The sequence below is a fragment of the Podarcis pityusensis genome, assembly GCF_964106645.2.
Source record: "Podarcis pityusensis genome assembly, chromosome: 2".
In the NCBI taxonomy this organism is placed as follows: Eukaryota; Metazoa; Chordata; class Lepidosauria; order Squamata; family Lacertidae; genus Podarcis; species Podarcis pityusensis.
Window position 1 is genome coordinate 82,035,136 of NC_138029.1, and position 16,315 is coordinate 82,051,450.

A 16,315-nucleotide genomic window follows, 5' to 3' on the forward strand; every position below is an offset into this window, starting at 1 on the left:
AGCAACAACAGATATAGAATTAATTGTTGAAAAGTAAGACTTCACTGGCAGCAACAAAAAGGTATAAGATACATGGCTTAGCATCTAGGGTGACCTGCATGCCAACAATAATACCAATTTCCATTACAACCTGCTTCTAGAACTTGTGTACATAGTTACATCCCTACGACATATGCCAATATGTTCCTCACCCCTTACAATCCCGCCAGCATAAGGGGGCTGCTTAATTAAGTAACCCCATTTTAAGGCTTAAGAATGCCCTGTTTGATCTAATATTATTATTATTAAAAGTTCTCTTCCACCCTTCCACCCAAAGAGGTTCAGGGTGGCAAACACCAAAATGCTGAAGCAATACAATGAAAAATAAAATAATATTTAAAACGTCCAAAAATATCTGCATACCATATCGCTGTGGATTATGGTTAAGTTCTCTTTCGCTAGCATATTGTAATTGTATAAAAACAACAGATTCAGATTAAATTCAGGACATTGTATTGATTTGGAAGCCCTTTAGTTGGACTAAAAGTCTTTAAAATGCCCCTTACAAAGATTGTAGTCTTAACAAACACTCCATTGGAACTGCACAAGTTCTGATCTGAGTTTTGCAGAAATCCCTTGGATACAATCTGGGGGTGGGGGAGTTCCACATGTTCCCTTTGGTTTGAGATTTATTTAAACCAGCTGTGTGTATGAACCAGAAGTTCCTATTTCCTGCCCATAAAACATTGCTAAATGATTCGAAATGCAGAGGGGAAACATGGGGGGGGGGGGCGACAAACCAGCTTCTGCTTTAACAGCAGACTAAAGCTGATCCTGAAAAATAAAGCAGCATTTTGTGAAAAACAGATGAAAGCATGATCTTGCTTAGTGAATGCAAAAAAGTGTGCTCTAGCATACTACTGGGGCAGAATACTGCATTTGCCAAAATCTATCCATCCAAGTCATTAGATTTCAGAGTCTGTGCTCCCATTAAGTCTCTTGATTTTGTGAGTAATTGGAGCACAATGCCTTTTTTCCTTCTTCTTTTGAATTCTGTGGGAGGTGAGAGCCACACTGCCTGCACTGATGTTCCCATCTATACCAAAGGTTTAGCCAGAGTTCACACTCAGCTTTGAAACATTAGTCCTATCCCAGTTTCCACTGCTTACAAACTGCACTATTGCAAGCTAACCCCTTGTTAACATCAGAGGCGGCTGACCATTTTTCAGGTTCAAAGGGCCACACTGAGGGCTTGTCAATCCCCCAAGAGCCACATGCTAGACTTCCTCTTTCCTGAGCATCTAATGGCACCTATATTTCCTGAAATTCTAAGGCCTTCTTGCAGTATGGCTGTTCTGTAGGGATGGAACAGTGTAGCAGGTCTAGAAAATCACCCCTAGACTGGGGTTGGGAGTCTTACATCTGCGGGATGGGTGGGTGGGTGGGTGGTTGTGCAGGTTCTCTATTCCCAATGTCTCAGCTTGTGCTCACATTCTTCCTTTCCAAATATGTTCAGTCCTTCACCGCCACGCTAACCCTAAGACTGCAAATTCTTTCAGGCACAGGCTTGTCAGTTGCTGCCACTGCCAGTTACGTAACAGTGGTTAATTATTATTATATAGCCTCCAAGTTAATTAAGTTTCTTTGTTGAGCCCAAGGGCATAAAAACAACAACATGTTAAAACAAAACCATTGTTAAAGCATACATGTATCAGTCAACAATATATTAAGGCATTTCATAGCTGCCAGAGGATATAACACCACAGTGCAAGTAACATCTACTATTGTTTGCCAAGAGCCACTCCAGCATCAGCAAAGGGCCATGTAGTTCAATGCACAGCATCTGTCTTGTATGCAGAAGATCTCGGGTTTAATCTCCAGGTAGGGAAGGCAGGGGATGCGGGTGGCGCTGTGGGTTAAACCACAGAGCCTAGGGCTTGCTGATCAGAAGGTCGTCGGTTTGAATCTCCGCGATGGGATGAGCTCCCGTTGCTCGGTCTCTGCTCCTGCCAACCTAGCAGTTTGAAAGCACGTCAAACTACAAGTAGATAAATAGGTACCGCTCCGGCAGGAAGGTAAACGGCGTTTCCGTGCGCTGCTCTGGTTCGCCAGAAGCAGCTCAGTCATGCTGGCCACATGACCCGGAAGCTGTACGCCGGCTCCCTTGGCCAGTAAAGCGAGATGAGCGTCGCAATCCCAGAGTCGGTCATGACTGGACCTAATGGTCAGGGGTCCCTTTACCTTTACCTAGGGAAGGCAGAGACCCCTGCCTGAAATCCTGGAGAACTGCTGCCAGTCAGAGTAGACAGAACTGAGCTAAGAGTCTGACTCCGTATAAGGCAGCTTCCTATGTTCCAATCTACTGGTTCAAACAGTTTGCATAATCCACCAGGAACACACAAGCAGAAAATGGGAGTATGGCTGCAATCCTGAACTTACTGACTAGGGAGCAAGTCTCAGGGAACTCAGTAAACAAGCACAGGTACATTATGCCTGCAAGTATTCTGCAGCCAGATCTCCACAAAGGCAGGGAACCTCTCCTCAGTCCAAGGGCTGCATTCCTTTATAGGCAACACCTCAAGAGCGGCCAGAGCAGAGGATGTGATTCTCACCTTTTGTACAGGAAGCTACATTCCAGCCATAGAAAAGCGGAAGGTGCACACACATCTTTGTAACCTCCGTTGAGGCAAGCAAGAGGCATTGTCAAAGTTGAAGGACACATTCCACCCAGCAAAGCAATGAAAATCGCTTGGAAGGGTGGCGAGCATAGTCTGGGGAGAATCCTAAAGCCTATAGAGGGATTGTTCCACCCCTGCCTCAGATTATACAACCATTTTTTAAAATAAAAATTCACTTCAGCTAAGTGAACTTGCTTATTCTAGTTATTCAGAAAACTGCAGTAAATATATAAAAGTCGTACTTTGGTTGTCAAATGCCCTGGAACTCAGACGTTTTGGCTCCCAAACGCCGCAAGCCTGGAAGTGATTGCTCCGGTTTGCGAATGTTCTTTCGGAACCCGAACATCTGACGGGGATTCCGCGGCTTCTGATTGGCTGCAAGAGCTTCCTGCAGCCAATCAGAGGCCACAATTTGGTTTGCAAACGTTATGGAAGTCGAACGGACTTCAGGAAAAGATTCAGTTTGACTTCCAAGGTACGACTGTTCTTGTTTATACCAATGCAACATGAAGGTAAAGGAAGGGCTCGTTTAATACAGCATATACACGATTACATGGAAACTTTCCCCTAGAACACTTGCCCAGCCATTATCTAACAATGCATTTTATTTTATTTTATATTTTTAAACATTCCCCCCCCCCCCGATAAAGAATTATAATCTCATACAGCAAGCTACCACAACTAGCATGGGCGTATTGATTTAATTATGCCCCAAGGAAACGTAGACATATTATTCTCCTCTGCCCCACTTTCCTACTAGCAAAGTTCAAATTCAATGAATCAGCCTATGGCCAAAAAAAAAATCTGCAATAAATAAATAAAAACAAAATAGCCGGCAGGAATAATGTCCTGGGGGTGGGGTGGAATTCTCCTCCCACATCAGCCTGTTTATTTCTTGCAAGATCGGCAGTTTCTCGCTACCAAGGATCAATTCAGAGTCTTAATTCTTTCTTTTTTGTTCTTCGCTGTGAGAATTACTTAGATGCCAAAGTTTATTTGTGTCCCTTCCTTGTGTTAAAGTTTTCATAGATCATATTCCAAATCCATGCTATATTCTTCCCTGTTGCTCAGCTACCGACTCTGAACAAATACATCTCTGCATTCTGCCAGAAGTGGAGAGGCAGGGAAAAACAGAGAGAGACAGAGAGCCCAGACAAATGCCTGGAGAATGAATCACCCACTGGAAGTCGCCTTATGCCCCTGCAGTGTAACCGATTAGTCATAACCTCACATACAGTAGAATGGGAACAGAAAATGGTGAAGCTATTCACTGCACCCCGCCCCCAGCTGCTCCTTGCCGCCCACTGCTCAGAAGGAGGCTATTTTCACATCACATGGCTTCAGCTCACAAAAATGTCAGCCTTCAAATACAGGCTTTCAGGGAAATTCAGCTATTGTGCGATACGCCTGAAAGCAAAGGTTGGCACTGGCCTGGGTGCCAATCTGCACCCAGGACAAGGTTTTAAGGCTTTGTGTACTGATCAGGTAAATGATGAGTAAATAGCGAGTGAATAGATACGCTTTAAAGAGCAAATGGAAGCTCACCACAGCTGGTGCTTGATGTATTTCGGAGATGAGTTCCCTCCACAGGCTGGGGGCCAACATGGACATGGAGAAGGCTGTCCTCCAAGCTGCCAGAAAACGAACTCTGCAAGCCGTGGCACAACTAATGCGGTCTTCCCCTGAAAATCTTACACGTACAGGAAGGTCTATATGGGAGAAAGTGTTATTTCAGATAATCTACACCTGGGGTGGATGGCCTTTCGCATGGTGGTCCCCAGCCTATGAAATAAACTTTCCACTGAAAGACAGTATACTGCAATGAGCTTCTAATTGCTCTTCAAAACATAATCTAATTATTTAAATTTTCCATGGCCTCCAAATCCAATTGAATGATTCCCAGTTACTTTACAGTAATTGTGATAGGTTGCTTTTACTGGATCGTATTAATTGCATATTCCATTTTTTGTTTCGCATTGGATTGCTTTATTGTAATGTCTAGCACCTTGGTATAAATGCATTCAATAAATATTAAAGGCATAGTCATTTTAAGACACAAAGGTGTTTCAGACAACACAGTTTTCCAGTCTCCAGTTCGGTGGGTCACCTCAAAAAACGAGCAGAGGGTCTAGGGCAAGTTGTGCAGATGCTGGTGAGAGTATCCCAACACATTGGGGATGGGTAAAAAGTTGGGTCTTAAAGCTCAGTTTCAGGTCATCTGCAAAATTATTTGGGGCTTCTTGATATTTCTTCTTGGTTTTGCTCAGGTTGCAATAACAATTCTCCTCCAAGAAACCATTCTGCTTCTTGGCAACTCTCCATCATCCAGTCCAGGCTTTGAGCAACTGACCCCACTGTATGTAGAGTAAAAGGGCAAGGTGGATGGGGGCAAAGAAAGGCCACAAACATTCTTTTACACATTTAACTGCAGAATCCTATATACTCAGAAGATAAGTCTAACTGAATTCAATACAGCTTAGCTCCAGATAAGTGGGTATAGGATTGCAGCCTAAGAGAATGCTACCTGTGCATAAATAAAAGAAAATGTCCACAATATGCAGGCTAACTGGTTCTTCTAGACATCCTGCACAAGAAAAACTGGAATACGTGAAGCAAATCAGCTCCTTCTATTGTAAACAAAGTTTTTAGAAAATAAAAACTTATCAGTTTGCCTCAGCCCCTCTATTGTTCTTTATTATTGGGGGGGAGGGGGACACAGAAATATTTTTATTTGTTTGCGCAGCCAAAATGAGGCAGGCACTTCATACAGAAGAGGAGACTGACAGATCCAGCCCACAGGTTTGCTCAGGAGAATTAGATTGTGCCCTAAATGGAATAAACAACAGCTTTTCAAGAGCTTAAACAAACAAAATCCCTGGTGGATTGGGCCCTATGCCACATTCAGCATGTGCTTGCAATAAAATACAACCCTGCCTTACAATTTTAAAGATTTTCAAAAACAGTTTGCAAATAAATTCTAGGAACAAACTAAGATTAACTTGATTCACATAAAATACAATCCAGTGGAACATCAGCAACAGAAAAACAGCGCCAGCATTAAATAAGATCTAAAACAGAACCAACAAATTTACTGTTGGTTAAAAAAGATAAAAGTTGGGCCAGGGAGGGAGGGGACAACTATTGGCATGGCACCAAACACTCCAGTCTAGGCACTAATGCCTAACACAGCATGAGGCAATTGGTGCTAGATACAACATTGCAAATTGAGGTGCCACCACCAGCTAGTCCCCTTCCACAGTCACCATCCACCACTTAAGACCCTTTGGACATGATCTCAGCTTAAGGGGAGCTATCTGGATTTCCTGCCCAATACATGAACCAAGACTTTGGCTTTTAGTAAACGATTGAGCTAGTCTAGAATCATTCTCCTTAAAAGGGGTTGCTTTCTACACCGGAGGTATTTGATCTCGCGTGCTTGTTACACAGCAGAGCATTAAAAAACAAATTTGTACTTTCCTTAACTTAAGAAAGCTTTTTATCACATAATTTTGCTGAACATGAAGTTCTTTGCTATGCGGCCAGCTGGAATGAAAAGGGCTTAGTCTCTCCCCACTGCGCCCCCACACTAAAATCAGCAAGACCTAAAAATATTTAGCCACGATGAGCTCTTTATCCTCGCCCTTTCCCAATAACCACCTCAAATGTAAAGAGGAATGTGGGTTTTGAATTAGCAATAGGTCATTTCTGCAAAAGCTTTAAAAGGCTCTAGCCTCATCTTTTAAGCCAACCACTCAATCTCATATATATATGTATGTCTTACTATTGCATATCCCTTGTATTATAGAAATAAATAATTCAAAGTATTATCAGGTCTGTGAGCGCTAAGGAATCAAATCATGAGGATTACATCCACTGGCCTCACCATTGGCTGATCAGAAAGCAGTTCCAAACAGGAGGAACCAGTTTCAGTTTCAGTTTTCAGCAAGCTATAAATCTTGCAGACATCACTTAATGCACATCAAAGCACTAGGCAAAGGAGATAACCTCTTTTGAAGTCGGGGATTGTAAGCCTTTGCTGCCCCCAGTCCCCACCAAATGAATTGTCAAGACTGCAGATGATTAGGCTCTGCATACAATCCCTCTTTCAAGTCAAAGTTGACTCTTGCAAAACCTCAGAGAAGTAACCCTGATTTGTCTGTAACTATCTCACATTGGACTGGATGCATTTTCCCCTCCAACCAAAAGCAAAGGTTAAATGGTGCAGCTAAATCCTGGATTTACTTGGTTGCTCTTAGTGTTACAGTCATACCTCAGGTTACAGACGCTTCGGATTGTGCGATTTTGGGTTGCGCAAACAAGTTACTTCCAGGTTTCGGCGCTTGCGCAGAAGTGCTAAATCGTGCTTTGCACATGCGCAGAAGGGCTGAATCGCAACCCACGCATGCGCTGATGCAGCGCTGTGGGTTGCGAACGCGCTTCCCGCACGGATCATGTTCGCGACCCGAGAGTCCACTGTACTAACTTTCATGGTTGTACCAAAAAGGCACAAGTTAAAGAGGGGAGTACCACATATCACTAAGCGCAGAATGAGGTTCCACTCATGCAACTAAACTTTCCCCCCCCCACACACACACTGTGTGGCCCTAAACTTGTTCTGGAGGTTCCTCCAACCAGCCAGAGAAGACTTAGGGTTGCATGAGTGGACCTCACACCATGCATGCAACAACTTAGTAGAATCCCACCCAAAGAATCAAGAACAGAAGAGGCTAGGACAAATGTTCACTTATCAAGAAAAATAGCACTTGGGTCTCGCAGAACCTCTCCAGTGCTCCCAACTCCACTGCCAGCCCTAACTGCTCCCCCCCCCCCCCAAAATACATCTTCTTTCTTCCTTGCTCTCTGCCAATGTAGTTCAACATTTATTGCAAATGCCTACTTGTTATCCTGTTTTGCAATTTACATTCACAGAAAATGGGTTGGGGGCATTTCAAGCACAGAATTTGGATCTGGCTATCCAACAAATCAATATGGCAAATGAGTCAAATCTTATTAGATAGCAAATCCACACCTGACATTTTTCCTGCAAATGTTACGTTTTGTTTCACACAATATTTGCACTGCTGCTAATTATAAGATGAGGTAAGCAAAGAATTCCTGAATCTAAAGCAGAATCCCTTTAAGGGAGAAAAATGAGAAACCACATCAATTGAAGAATACATTTCCACAAGTAAGTGAGACATTCTTTGTGTGGAAATAGAGGCAGTCTTTCTACAAAGATCAGATGAGGATAAGCACAGAATCACCTTATCTCATGAAGGGCTCTGGAAGTAAGGTGATTCACCTAAAAGCTAGTTGGGAGCATTTCACACTTTATCATTCCTCCATGGAAGTGATGGACGTCATTTACAGATCTTCATGCACTGTAGAAAGCTTCTGCACCAAACATGTTTTTGCATGCAAACCTAGCCCAGCACGCACATGGCAAAACAGATGGTCTGTGCTGTCAAAAGTCTCTAAGATAGGGTATAGATTCCGTTAAACCTAATGTCGGGAATGTGCACATGGATCTAGTTAAGCCACAAGCTGCAGAAACTTTTTACCCTGCACAAAGAGAACAACGTGATGACTGTACAAGTTCTAGCTACATACTTTCTTCCTCAAGAGGAAACAATACACATTTTCACAGGATGTTTCCGTCTCTACTAATAACTGGATGAGGGCACATAAAATTTCAGGATGTAAAGCAGAGGCAAATAGAGTGTCAAAGAAAGAAAGAGAAATTACATTACAGTGGAACCCCAGGTTACGTACCGTCCTACTTACGAACGCTTCGGGTAACGAGCTCCGCTAACCCGTAAGTATATGCTCCTGGTTGTGAACTTTGCTCCGGGATGCGAGCGGAGGTCGCACAGCGGCAGCGGGAGGCCCCATTAGTGAAAGCGTGCCTCATGTTAAGAACGGTTTCAGGTTAAGAACGGACCTCTGGAACGAATTAAATTTGTAACCGGAGGTACCACTGTACAGACCTACCTTTCAACCACAAAATAACATGAGGACAAGGAATAGAGGAGGAATTTGATTAAGTACACATTTAAAGCCAAATCTATCAAATTCCCTCTTTCTGAAACACAGCTATCCTTCTATACTCAGTCATATTTTGTGATGAAGTTCTCCAACCAAGGTTTACAAAAATGCATATATTAATTTAAAGAACATGTGATGTTATTTAACATCTACATGAAACTGCTGGTTGGGATCATCTGAAGTCTTTGAGTACATAGTCAACAATATGCTGATGATGCACAGCTCTGCTTCTCCTTTACGTCTACAGGAGTGGCAGTGGATGAGCTGGACCAATGTCTTGCTTTGGTAATGAAATGGATGTGTGTCAATATACTGAAGCTCAATCCAGATGAAACTGAGACACTGTTAGTGCCTGGTTCCCTAGACCAGATGGATGAGTGGTGGCCTGTTCTTGATGTGATACACTACTTCTGAAAGAGCAGATACATGGGAGGACTTCTGGATCCATCACTGTTGCTTGAGTCTTAAGTGGCATGGCAGGCTTTTCATCGACTCTGGCTCCTTTCTGGACAAGGATAGCCTAGCTTCTGTTGTCAACACTCTGGTAACCTCTAGGTTAAATTACTGAAATGAGTTATATGTGGGGCTGCCTTTGAAGATTGTTTGTAAACTACAGTTGGCCCAGAATTCAGTGGCCAGGTTGTTCACTGAGACAAGATAGTCAGAGCACAAAACACCAATCTTGGCCAGATTGCACTGGCTACCAATGAGTTTCTGAGCCCAATTCAACGTACTGGTTTTAACTATAAAGTCTTATGCAGCTCAGGAGCCCAAGACTTCAAAGACCTCCTCACCAACCCTGACCAGAATCTAGGCTGTTCTCCGTGTGCCCCCTCCATACGAGGGAGGGAGGGAGACAACACAAGAACGAGTATTTTCAGTCTCTCCACTTGTGGAATGCTCTCCCCACAGAGGCTCACCTGGTACCATTCTTACATACTTTTAGGCATCACGCAAACATACTTTGTTTCCCAGCAGGCCTTTGGCTTTTAACTATCCATGGCGTCTTTTAGTGGGTGGGATGTTTCAATCCTGCCTTCTAAAAATATGGATGTATTTTAAATTTTTCTGTTTTATTTGATTTGGCTTTTAACCTAAATGTCATTTGATTATTGTTGCAAGTGGCTTTGAGTTGCTTTTGTAAAAAAGGGCAACTAATAATTTAAATAAATAAATGAAGAGAACTGATTTTAAGACTGGAAAAATGAGAAATGGAGGCAACCAGAATGGACAGATCCTTCCATCCCTAGTAAGGTCAATGATCATTTCAGCATAAGCATTATTATGCAAGTGGATGAGAACAACAAAGTGTTGCAGCGTGGAGTGTTTCCGTTCACTGTGCAGTCAGCCAGGCCCTCATCTACAATTCTCCATTCCTCCTCTCACTGGGTTTTCTGTTTTTCCTCCCTCAACATTCAGTCAGCATACTATAGTCACTGACTGTTGGAGTTGGGATGGGGATTCCCATCCTAAGTTTTCTTCTTTAAAAATTTAGTACTTCTCCAAGCCTGCTGATACGCCCCCGTCTTGTGCGTGGGTGGTACTTTCTTGGCCACATAAGCAATGACACTCATGCTGCAGCATAATAAATAGATGGAATAACAAAACTAACATGGATGTCTTCACAAAAGGTCTGCTTCATTTTGTTTAATGACCCTGTACTTCTTTTTAAAATGTACTTGGCTGCCAAAGTCTGAAGAACCTGATTTGTATGACAATCTCAAATTAGCAGAGTTATTGGATCTGACAATCTCCATAAATGGTCTGCTTGTTTCTACAAAAAGTGCTGAGATGACTGGCTGCAGGACCCACTTTTTCTTTTTAAAAAAGAAGGGATACTCCTAATTATATTGGCTCCATCCTACAGAATTTCCACAGCCACCAATTTTCATTGTAGGGTACTGATGCCTTCAGAGGTCTGGTTCTCACATAATACTAAACCAAACCGTGGCTTAGAATAAACAAGCAACCATGCCGGCTTCTGGAGGAGACTGTGACTGTGTTTTGCTCCTCCTCCAGAGATTCTGCTGTTGTGCTGTGCTGAACTAAGCATGGTTTGGTTTATAGCCTGAACCTAGGTTCGCGGTTTAGCACTCTCCAAAACAACCGCAAGCTTGTCCATTGTTTTACACTCATGGAGTGTTAGAGTTAAACCATGAGCTTGGGTTCAGATGCTAAGCCAAACCATGACTTAGTGCAGCATCAGAACCACAAGGGAGGAGCCAAGTGTCTGATCTTCTCTCCAATAGGCTGCATGTTTGTGGTAAGCCATGGTTTCACTTAGCATTGTGTGCAAATGACAACAGAGTGATCAGATTTCACTGTATCACCACCATGCATCACATCACCATGCCATGTGTTGTGAGGACAGCCTAAATACTGTCATTCAGGTTGAGTTTGGAAACCAAAGTGAATAAGGTTCTCTACCTCATACCCTCAGCAACTTCTGTGGTGGAATATTTGCAACTTCAACAGCCAACATTCCTGTGGAGCAACCTGAATACACAGCACAGAACTGTAGCTTATCAATCCCCACTATGATCAGGCAAACTTACTTCTGTGTAAAGATATAAAGGTATAAGACTAAAAATCTTCTATGTAAACTTACACACACAAAAAAGGTTCGGGGGTGGGGGGCATGGCCATTAAATAGGTTTCCTCCCACCCACCCCAAAAGCCTATTCAGCACACATCTGTTAAAGATTTAGTCAATCTCTAATGAGATCCAGATTCCTCCATAACATCATAAAGGTCTAAAGAACTATAATTTTCCCTATATCAGCCCATAGACAATCAGTCCAATACTGTGTACTGTATATACTTCAGGTTTTTAAAAATGCTGCACAAACAAAAACTGAATTCTGTCAATCATGCAAATTGAGAGCATGTGCTTATAATTTGCTTATTTTTGGGTAACATATTCCAGTTCTAGTAGTCAGATGAAAGGGCAAAGAGCTAAGAAAGGGATGCTGTATTCCTATGCTTTGATCACTGAAATCCCTCTTCCCCTCCTCCTATCAAGCCACAAAAAGTCCTCACATCTGTGCTCATGTTAATGGATGCAGATGCTCCATTAGCACAAGGTACAGAAGAGAAGGGGTGGAGAACAGAGAGCAAAGAGAGATTAAACTGTTTTGACACATACAAACACATTCCCTGTATAATAACCTTCCCCATGATTCCATATTAGCATTTCCAGACATACCCACAAGTCCACGGACATGCATTTCCAGCAATGTAAAAATATTTGAAAACATGTACAGCTTTAAATGCGTCCTGAAAGACACTCTGCTTTAATTAATGTGGACAATATTAAGCACATTGCTATAAATCAGGTTTCATTACGAAACTGCATCAGCACAGGGATTTGCAGTATCTAATTAAATCAACACTAATTTTGCTCTCTTAAGGAGACATTTAAGCTGGCCCTGCATTGCTGCCCTCACTACTGCCAGATTTCAGGGAATCTTTGGTATGGGGCCACATGACCACAACCATAGAGCGGGGTTGTTGTTTTTCTGCTGCCACATCAGCAGGCGCATTGCACGTTAGGGTAAATCAAGACTGTAGGTGGCCACCACCGACGGGGGTTCAGCATTGCTCCCATTCAAAATCAGCACTGTCTGTCCGCCACTAAAATGCATTTAGTGGCAGCATGAATAGTTCAAGTTGGTGAGAAGAGTTTCAAAGTTTCTACGGCTCTCAGCTGGTACCAGTGTTAGAAACTCAGATATATAAGCTAAACACCAAATGGCACTTTAAAACTGGGTCACAGTCACCACAATTGAATGTGTAGGTACCTTTCTTTTGCAATGAAATATGATGTTGTTATTGTTGTTGCCATTCATTTCATTTCTATACCAATACAGTCATACCTCGGGTTGAATGTGCTTCAGGTTGAGCGCTTTCAGGTTGCGCTCCGCGGCGACCCGGAAGTAACGGAGCGCATGCGCAGACGCTTAAAATGACGTCACATGCATGCGTGGAAGTGGCAAAACATGACCCGCGCACGCACCGACGCGCCATCACATCTTACGTTCTATTCAGGATGCAAACGGGGCTCCAGAATGGATCCCATTCACATCCCGAGGTACCACTGTATATCAAAGTGGTTGACAACATATTAAAACATCAAATAAAACAATTCAGAAGAAACGAATTCAGGCTTCAAGGAAAATATTTCAGAACCTTCTCTAAGGGACATTTTGATTTTCCCATATTTCTTTACCTACTTAATTTACTGAGCTGTCCCATAGCAGAAGTACTCTAGGAAGCCAGTGTGGTGTAGTGGTTACAGTATCAGACTAGAGCCTGGAAGATCAGGGTTCAAATCCCCATTCACGAACCTCACATGGGCCAGTCACAGCCTCCTAACCTACCTCAGAGGGTTGCTGTAGAGATTAAATGAGAAGGGGGAGAACCATGTACTCCTTGGATGAAAAGGTGGGATAAAAAATGTAATAAATAAGCCCTTCTGCTTACCTTCTCAAGAAAGCTGGAGGAGCCAGCCAGATAGAAATGTCAGTCGCTAACTTGGCATCCAGAGATCTCCATGTGGTCGCCATTGGCACAGGGCCCGACTGATACCTAGCAACTTACTGCAAGCATGTCGTGCCAGAGCAAAAAGGTCTGTTCTCGGAATCCCTCAAATACACCCCTTCTAGTTAGCCACTTCCAAACCACATCCAAGAGATAAGTCTCCCCCTTCCTGATTCACCACTCCACACAACTGAGATGACAAAGAAAACAGTCAGAATTTGTGTATCATGCCATCCCAATATGAATCTTTGCAGTCTTTCCCCTAATCTTTCCTATCATGTTGTTGAGTGGAACAGAGAAAAATGAAGCTACTTTTATTCCTCAGCCCCAACCACAGTGTCCCCAACAGGATGGGAGGAAGAACTACATTTGGTCGCACAAAAAATGTCAAAGCACAACTAAAAAGTTAAACAACTGATGTCCCGGAGTTGAAAACCTAGCACCTAATAAAACAACACACAAAACACTATAACCCATAGGCACTCACTCTTCCATTACAGTTTGCGATTACAGAAATGAACTGAGAACAGTGGAGAGGCAAGGAGCTGCACGAGAGGCCTTAACTGCTTCTGTGAAACAGACGTTTGGTAAAAAGCATGTATTATATAACTAGAAGCATACAATGGGCCAGCACTAGAAAAACAATATTTCAGATTCTTAGGGGCCAGGCTTGCACAGAGCCAAACAGTATTTCAAGATTGTAGGCTGATTCTCGAAGTGCCCAAGCAATCAAGATAGCAGGCTTTCTGACGCCTTCTGAATTTACTCAGTGATCTCTGATCAGTTTATGCTGGCACATGCAATAGGCCTAATAATAATTCTTCAAATATTAACGTTACAACCTCTGAGCAAAGAAAACTATCTAATGAACTCTTAACTGAGCCATTTAAGATTCTGATTCGTTTCTGCACGAATGTCAAGCAATATCGTTATTCATGCTTCCAAAACATCAAAACTCTACATCAGCCAGTTGACGTGGGCAGAAATAATTTAATTCCCTCCAGGTCTGGCAGAGGCCTATCCTAGGTTCCCTCCCATTAAATGGCAGAAGGAGACAGGGGATCTTCACCAACAAGGCAGGCACGAGAGATCCCTGCAAAGGGGGGAAGGAGAGAAAACGACGGTCTCTGGTGGACAGATGTCACCCGAGCCCAAGAGTATTAATCTCATAGTATCCTCTGCCCGGCACATTTCACGGCAGTGCAAGAAGATACGGCAGATGTCACAGGAAGGACACGGTGCATTAGAGAGGCGCAGACATTGCCGAGCTGCCCCTTTAAGGGGGCTGCAAGGCGTGACGCCAGCAAAGGGGGAGGGCCAAAGGCTCTGGATCGGCTTCGTTCTGTGACACTGCATCGCGGGGGCCGGGGAGAGAGAGAAGGCTGGTGCGCCTCCCGCGAGCTGGGCGAATCCGAAAGGCGAGGCTGCCTTGCGCGGAGAGCTGCGCCCCCGCAGACCTTCCCAAGCCAGGGGGAGGGTTTGCAAGGCGCTGCACTCGCCACGAGCCCGGCACGCACTGGCGAGCCAGGCCCAGCTGGCCTTTGCGATCGTGGGATCGGGGCTGCTCGGGAAGCCTTCACGCCTAGGCGCGCGCGCGCGCTCCCCATAACACACCACCGCCCCCTGAAAACGTTAATCTACAGAATGCACACGTCTCCACAAGCAAGCAGGCAGGCCGGGGAGCCTGGTGCGCTGGAGTCTCGATTGTGAACTAACCATTAGCCCATGCTGCCCGCCTGCCTGTCTGCTATATTTATTCCTGCCCCTTCCCGCAAAAAGCAGCCGGCGTTCAGCACAGTCCCCCTCTCCCCGGCATCGCGCACCGCCTCCTCGCGCCCGCTAAAGCCCATTAGATCCGCCGCCGCCGCAGCAGCTGTTGCTACCGCACGCCCGCCGCAAAATGAAGAAAGCGCCGCCCTCACCTCCTTCAGCTGCTCCATCTCGGTGCGGATGGTCTCGTACTCCAGCTCCAGCTCCTCATACTGCTGCTTGAGCTGCTGCTTCTCCTCCAGCACCGCCAGCCCGTACTCGGCAGCCTGGATCTTCTCGCGGGTGGTTTCGCCCAGCTCCTGGAAGAGCCGCTTGATCTCAGTGCGGAGCCACTCGGGCCCCGACTCCATCACCAGCTTGGCGTAGTCCTCTTCTTCGACGGCCAGAGACATCTTGGCGGGGGCGAGGCTGCTCAGAGTGCGGGGGGCTGGTGCGGCTCCAGACGGGAGTGAGGAGAAGGGAGGAAATGCGGCAGAGCGCGAGAGCAGCAGGATGGATCCGGCGGCGGCGGCGGCGGCGGCAGCAACGCCGCCCCGCTCGCTCCCTGCAGCCTTTAAGACCAGGCGACCCCCCGAGCTGCCATACCCCTCTCTCCTCCAGCGCCCCTAGCCCTGGCTGCCATGAAATGGGCAGACTCCTTGCGCCCCTGGTCCCCGCACCAGTGAACCGGCGGCTCCTTTACACCATGATTCCTGCGCCCTCCTCCTCCTGCTGCTGCTGCTGCTGCTGCTGCTCGTCTAGCTTAGGGAATGTGGGGAAACCGCAGTGAAATCATTCAAAAGGAACGGCCAGTCAGTCGCCCCGAGGCATTGTAGGGCTTGTAGTCCCGGCTCCACCGAGGCCGAACCGGTCGCTGCGCCCCGAAGACTACGAGTCCCACAATGCATAGGGAGGAGAGCCCCAGATGGAAGCCTGGCCCTGCCCTCTTGAAGGAATTCTTGGAGAAGGGGAAGAACCTGGCAGCGAGCGCTGTTGTTCGTCATCGGCTGCGATGGAAGCCGCTTGAGCGCTGCCCCCTGCAGGCCGTGCCCAGAACTGCCTGGCGTTTGGGCTACAGTATATTGCTGGCGGATGGCCTCTTGTCTTGCAGCAAATACATACTCTGTTCTGTTTAGACATCCTTCCTTCCTTCCTTCCCCACAGTGGCTACCGGCATTGTTCATGGCACAATAACACTGAAATCCTACGGGCGTTGCCCGTGGGCTTTTTGCCTAGCCTGGTTGCAGAGCATAGCTGGGCCAGAGCTAGGCGGCAGGGCCAGAGCTGCCCACAAATGAGGCAGGGTGAAGCAGTTGTCTCAGGCA

At 45.3% G+C, this 16,315-nt stretch overlaps 1 protein-coding gene across 4 annotated transcripts in view; it reads right to left on the reverse strand.

The window, feature by feature from the left end:
- The window catches only part of BICD2 (BICD cargo adaptor 2), an 87,324-nt gene extending 71,479 nt beyond the window's left edge, over positions 1-15,845 (reverse strand). For 2 of the 4 annotated variants that reach the window (XM_080996770.1, XM_080996769.1), the window contains exon 1: positions 15,164-15,843. In XM_080996770.1, coding sequence (XP_080852896.1) covers positions 15,164-15,403 — 240 coding nt within the window. In that variant the 5' untranslated portion in view covers positions 15,404-15,843. Of the gene's footprint in view, positions 1-13,184; positions 13,491-15,163 lie in introns of those variants that run through there. The other 2 variants (XM_080996768.1, XM_080996771.1) reach the window with 2 other exon arrangements.
- Positions 15,846-16,315: the final 470 nt, after the last annotated feature.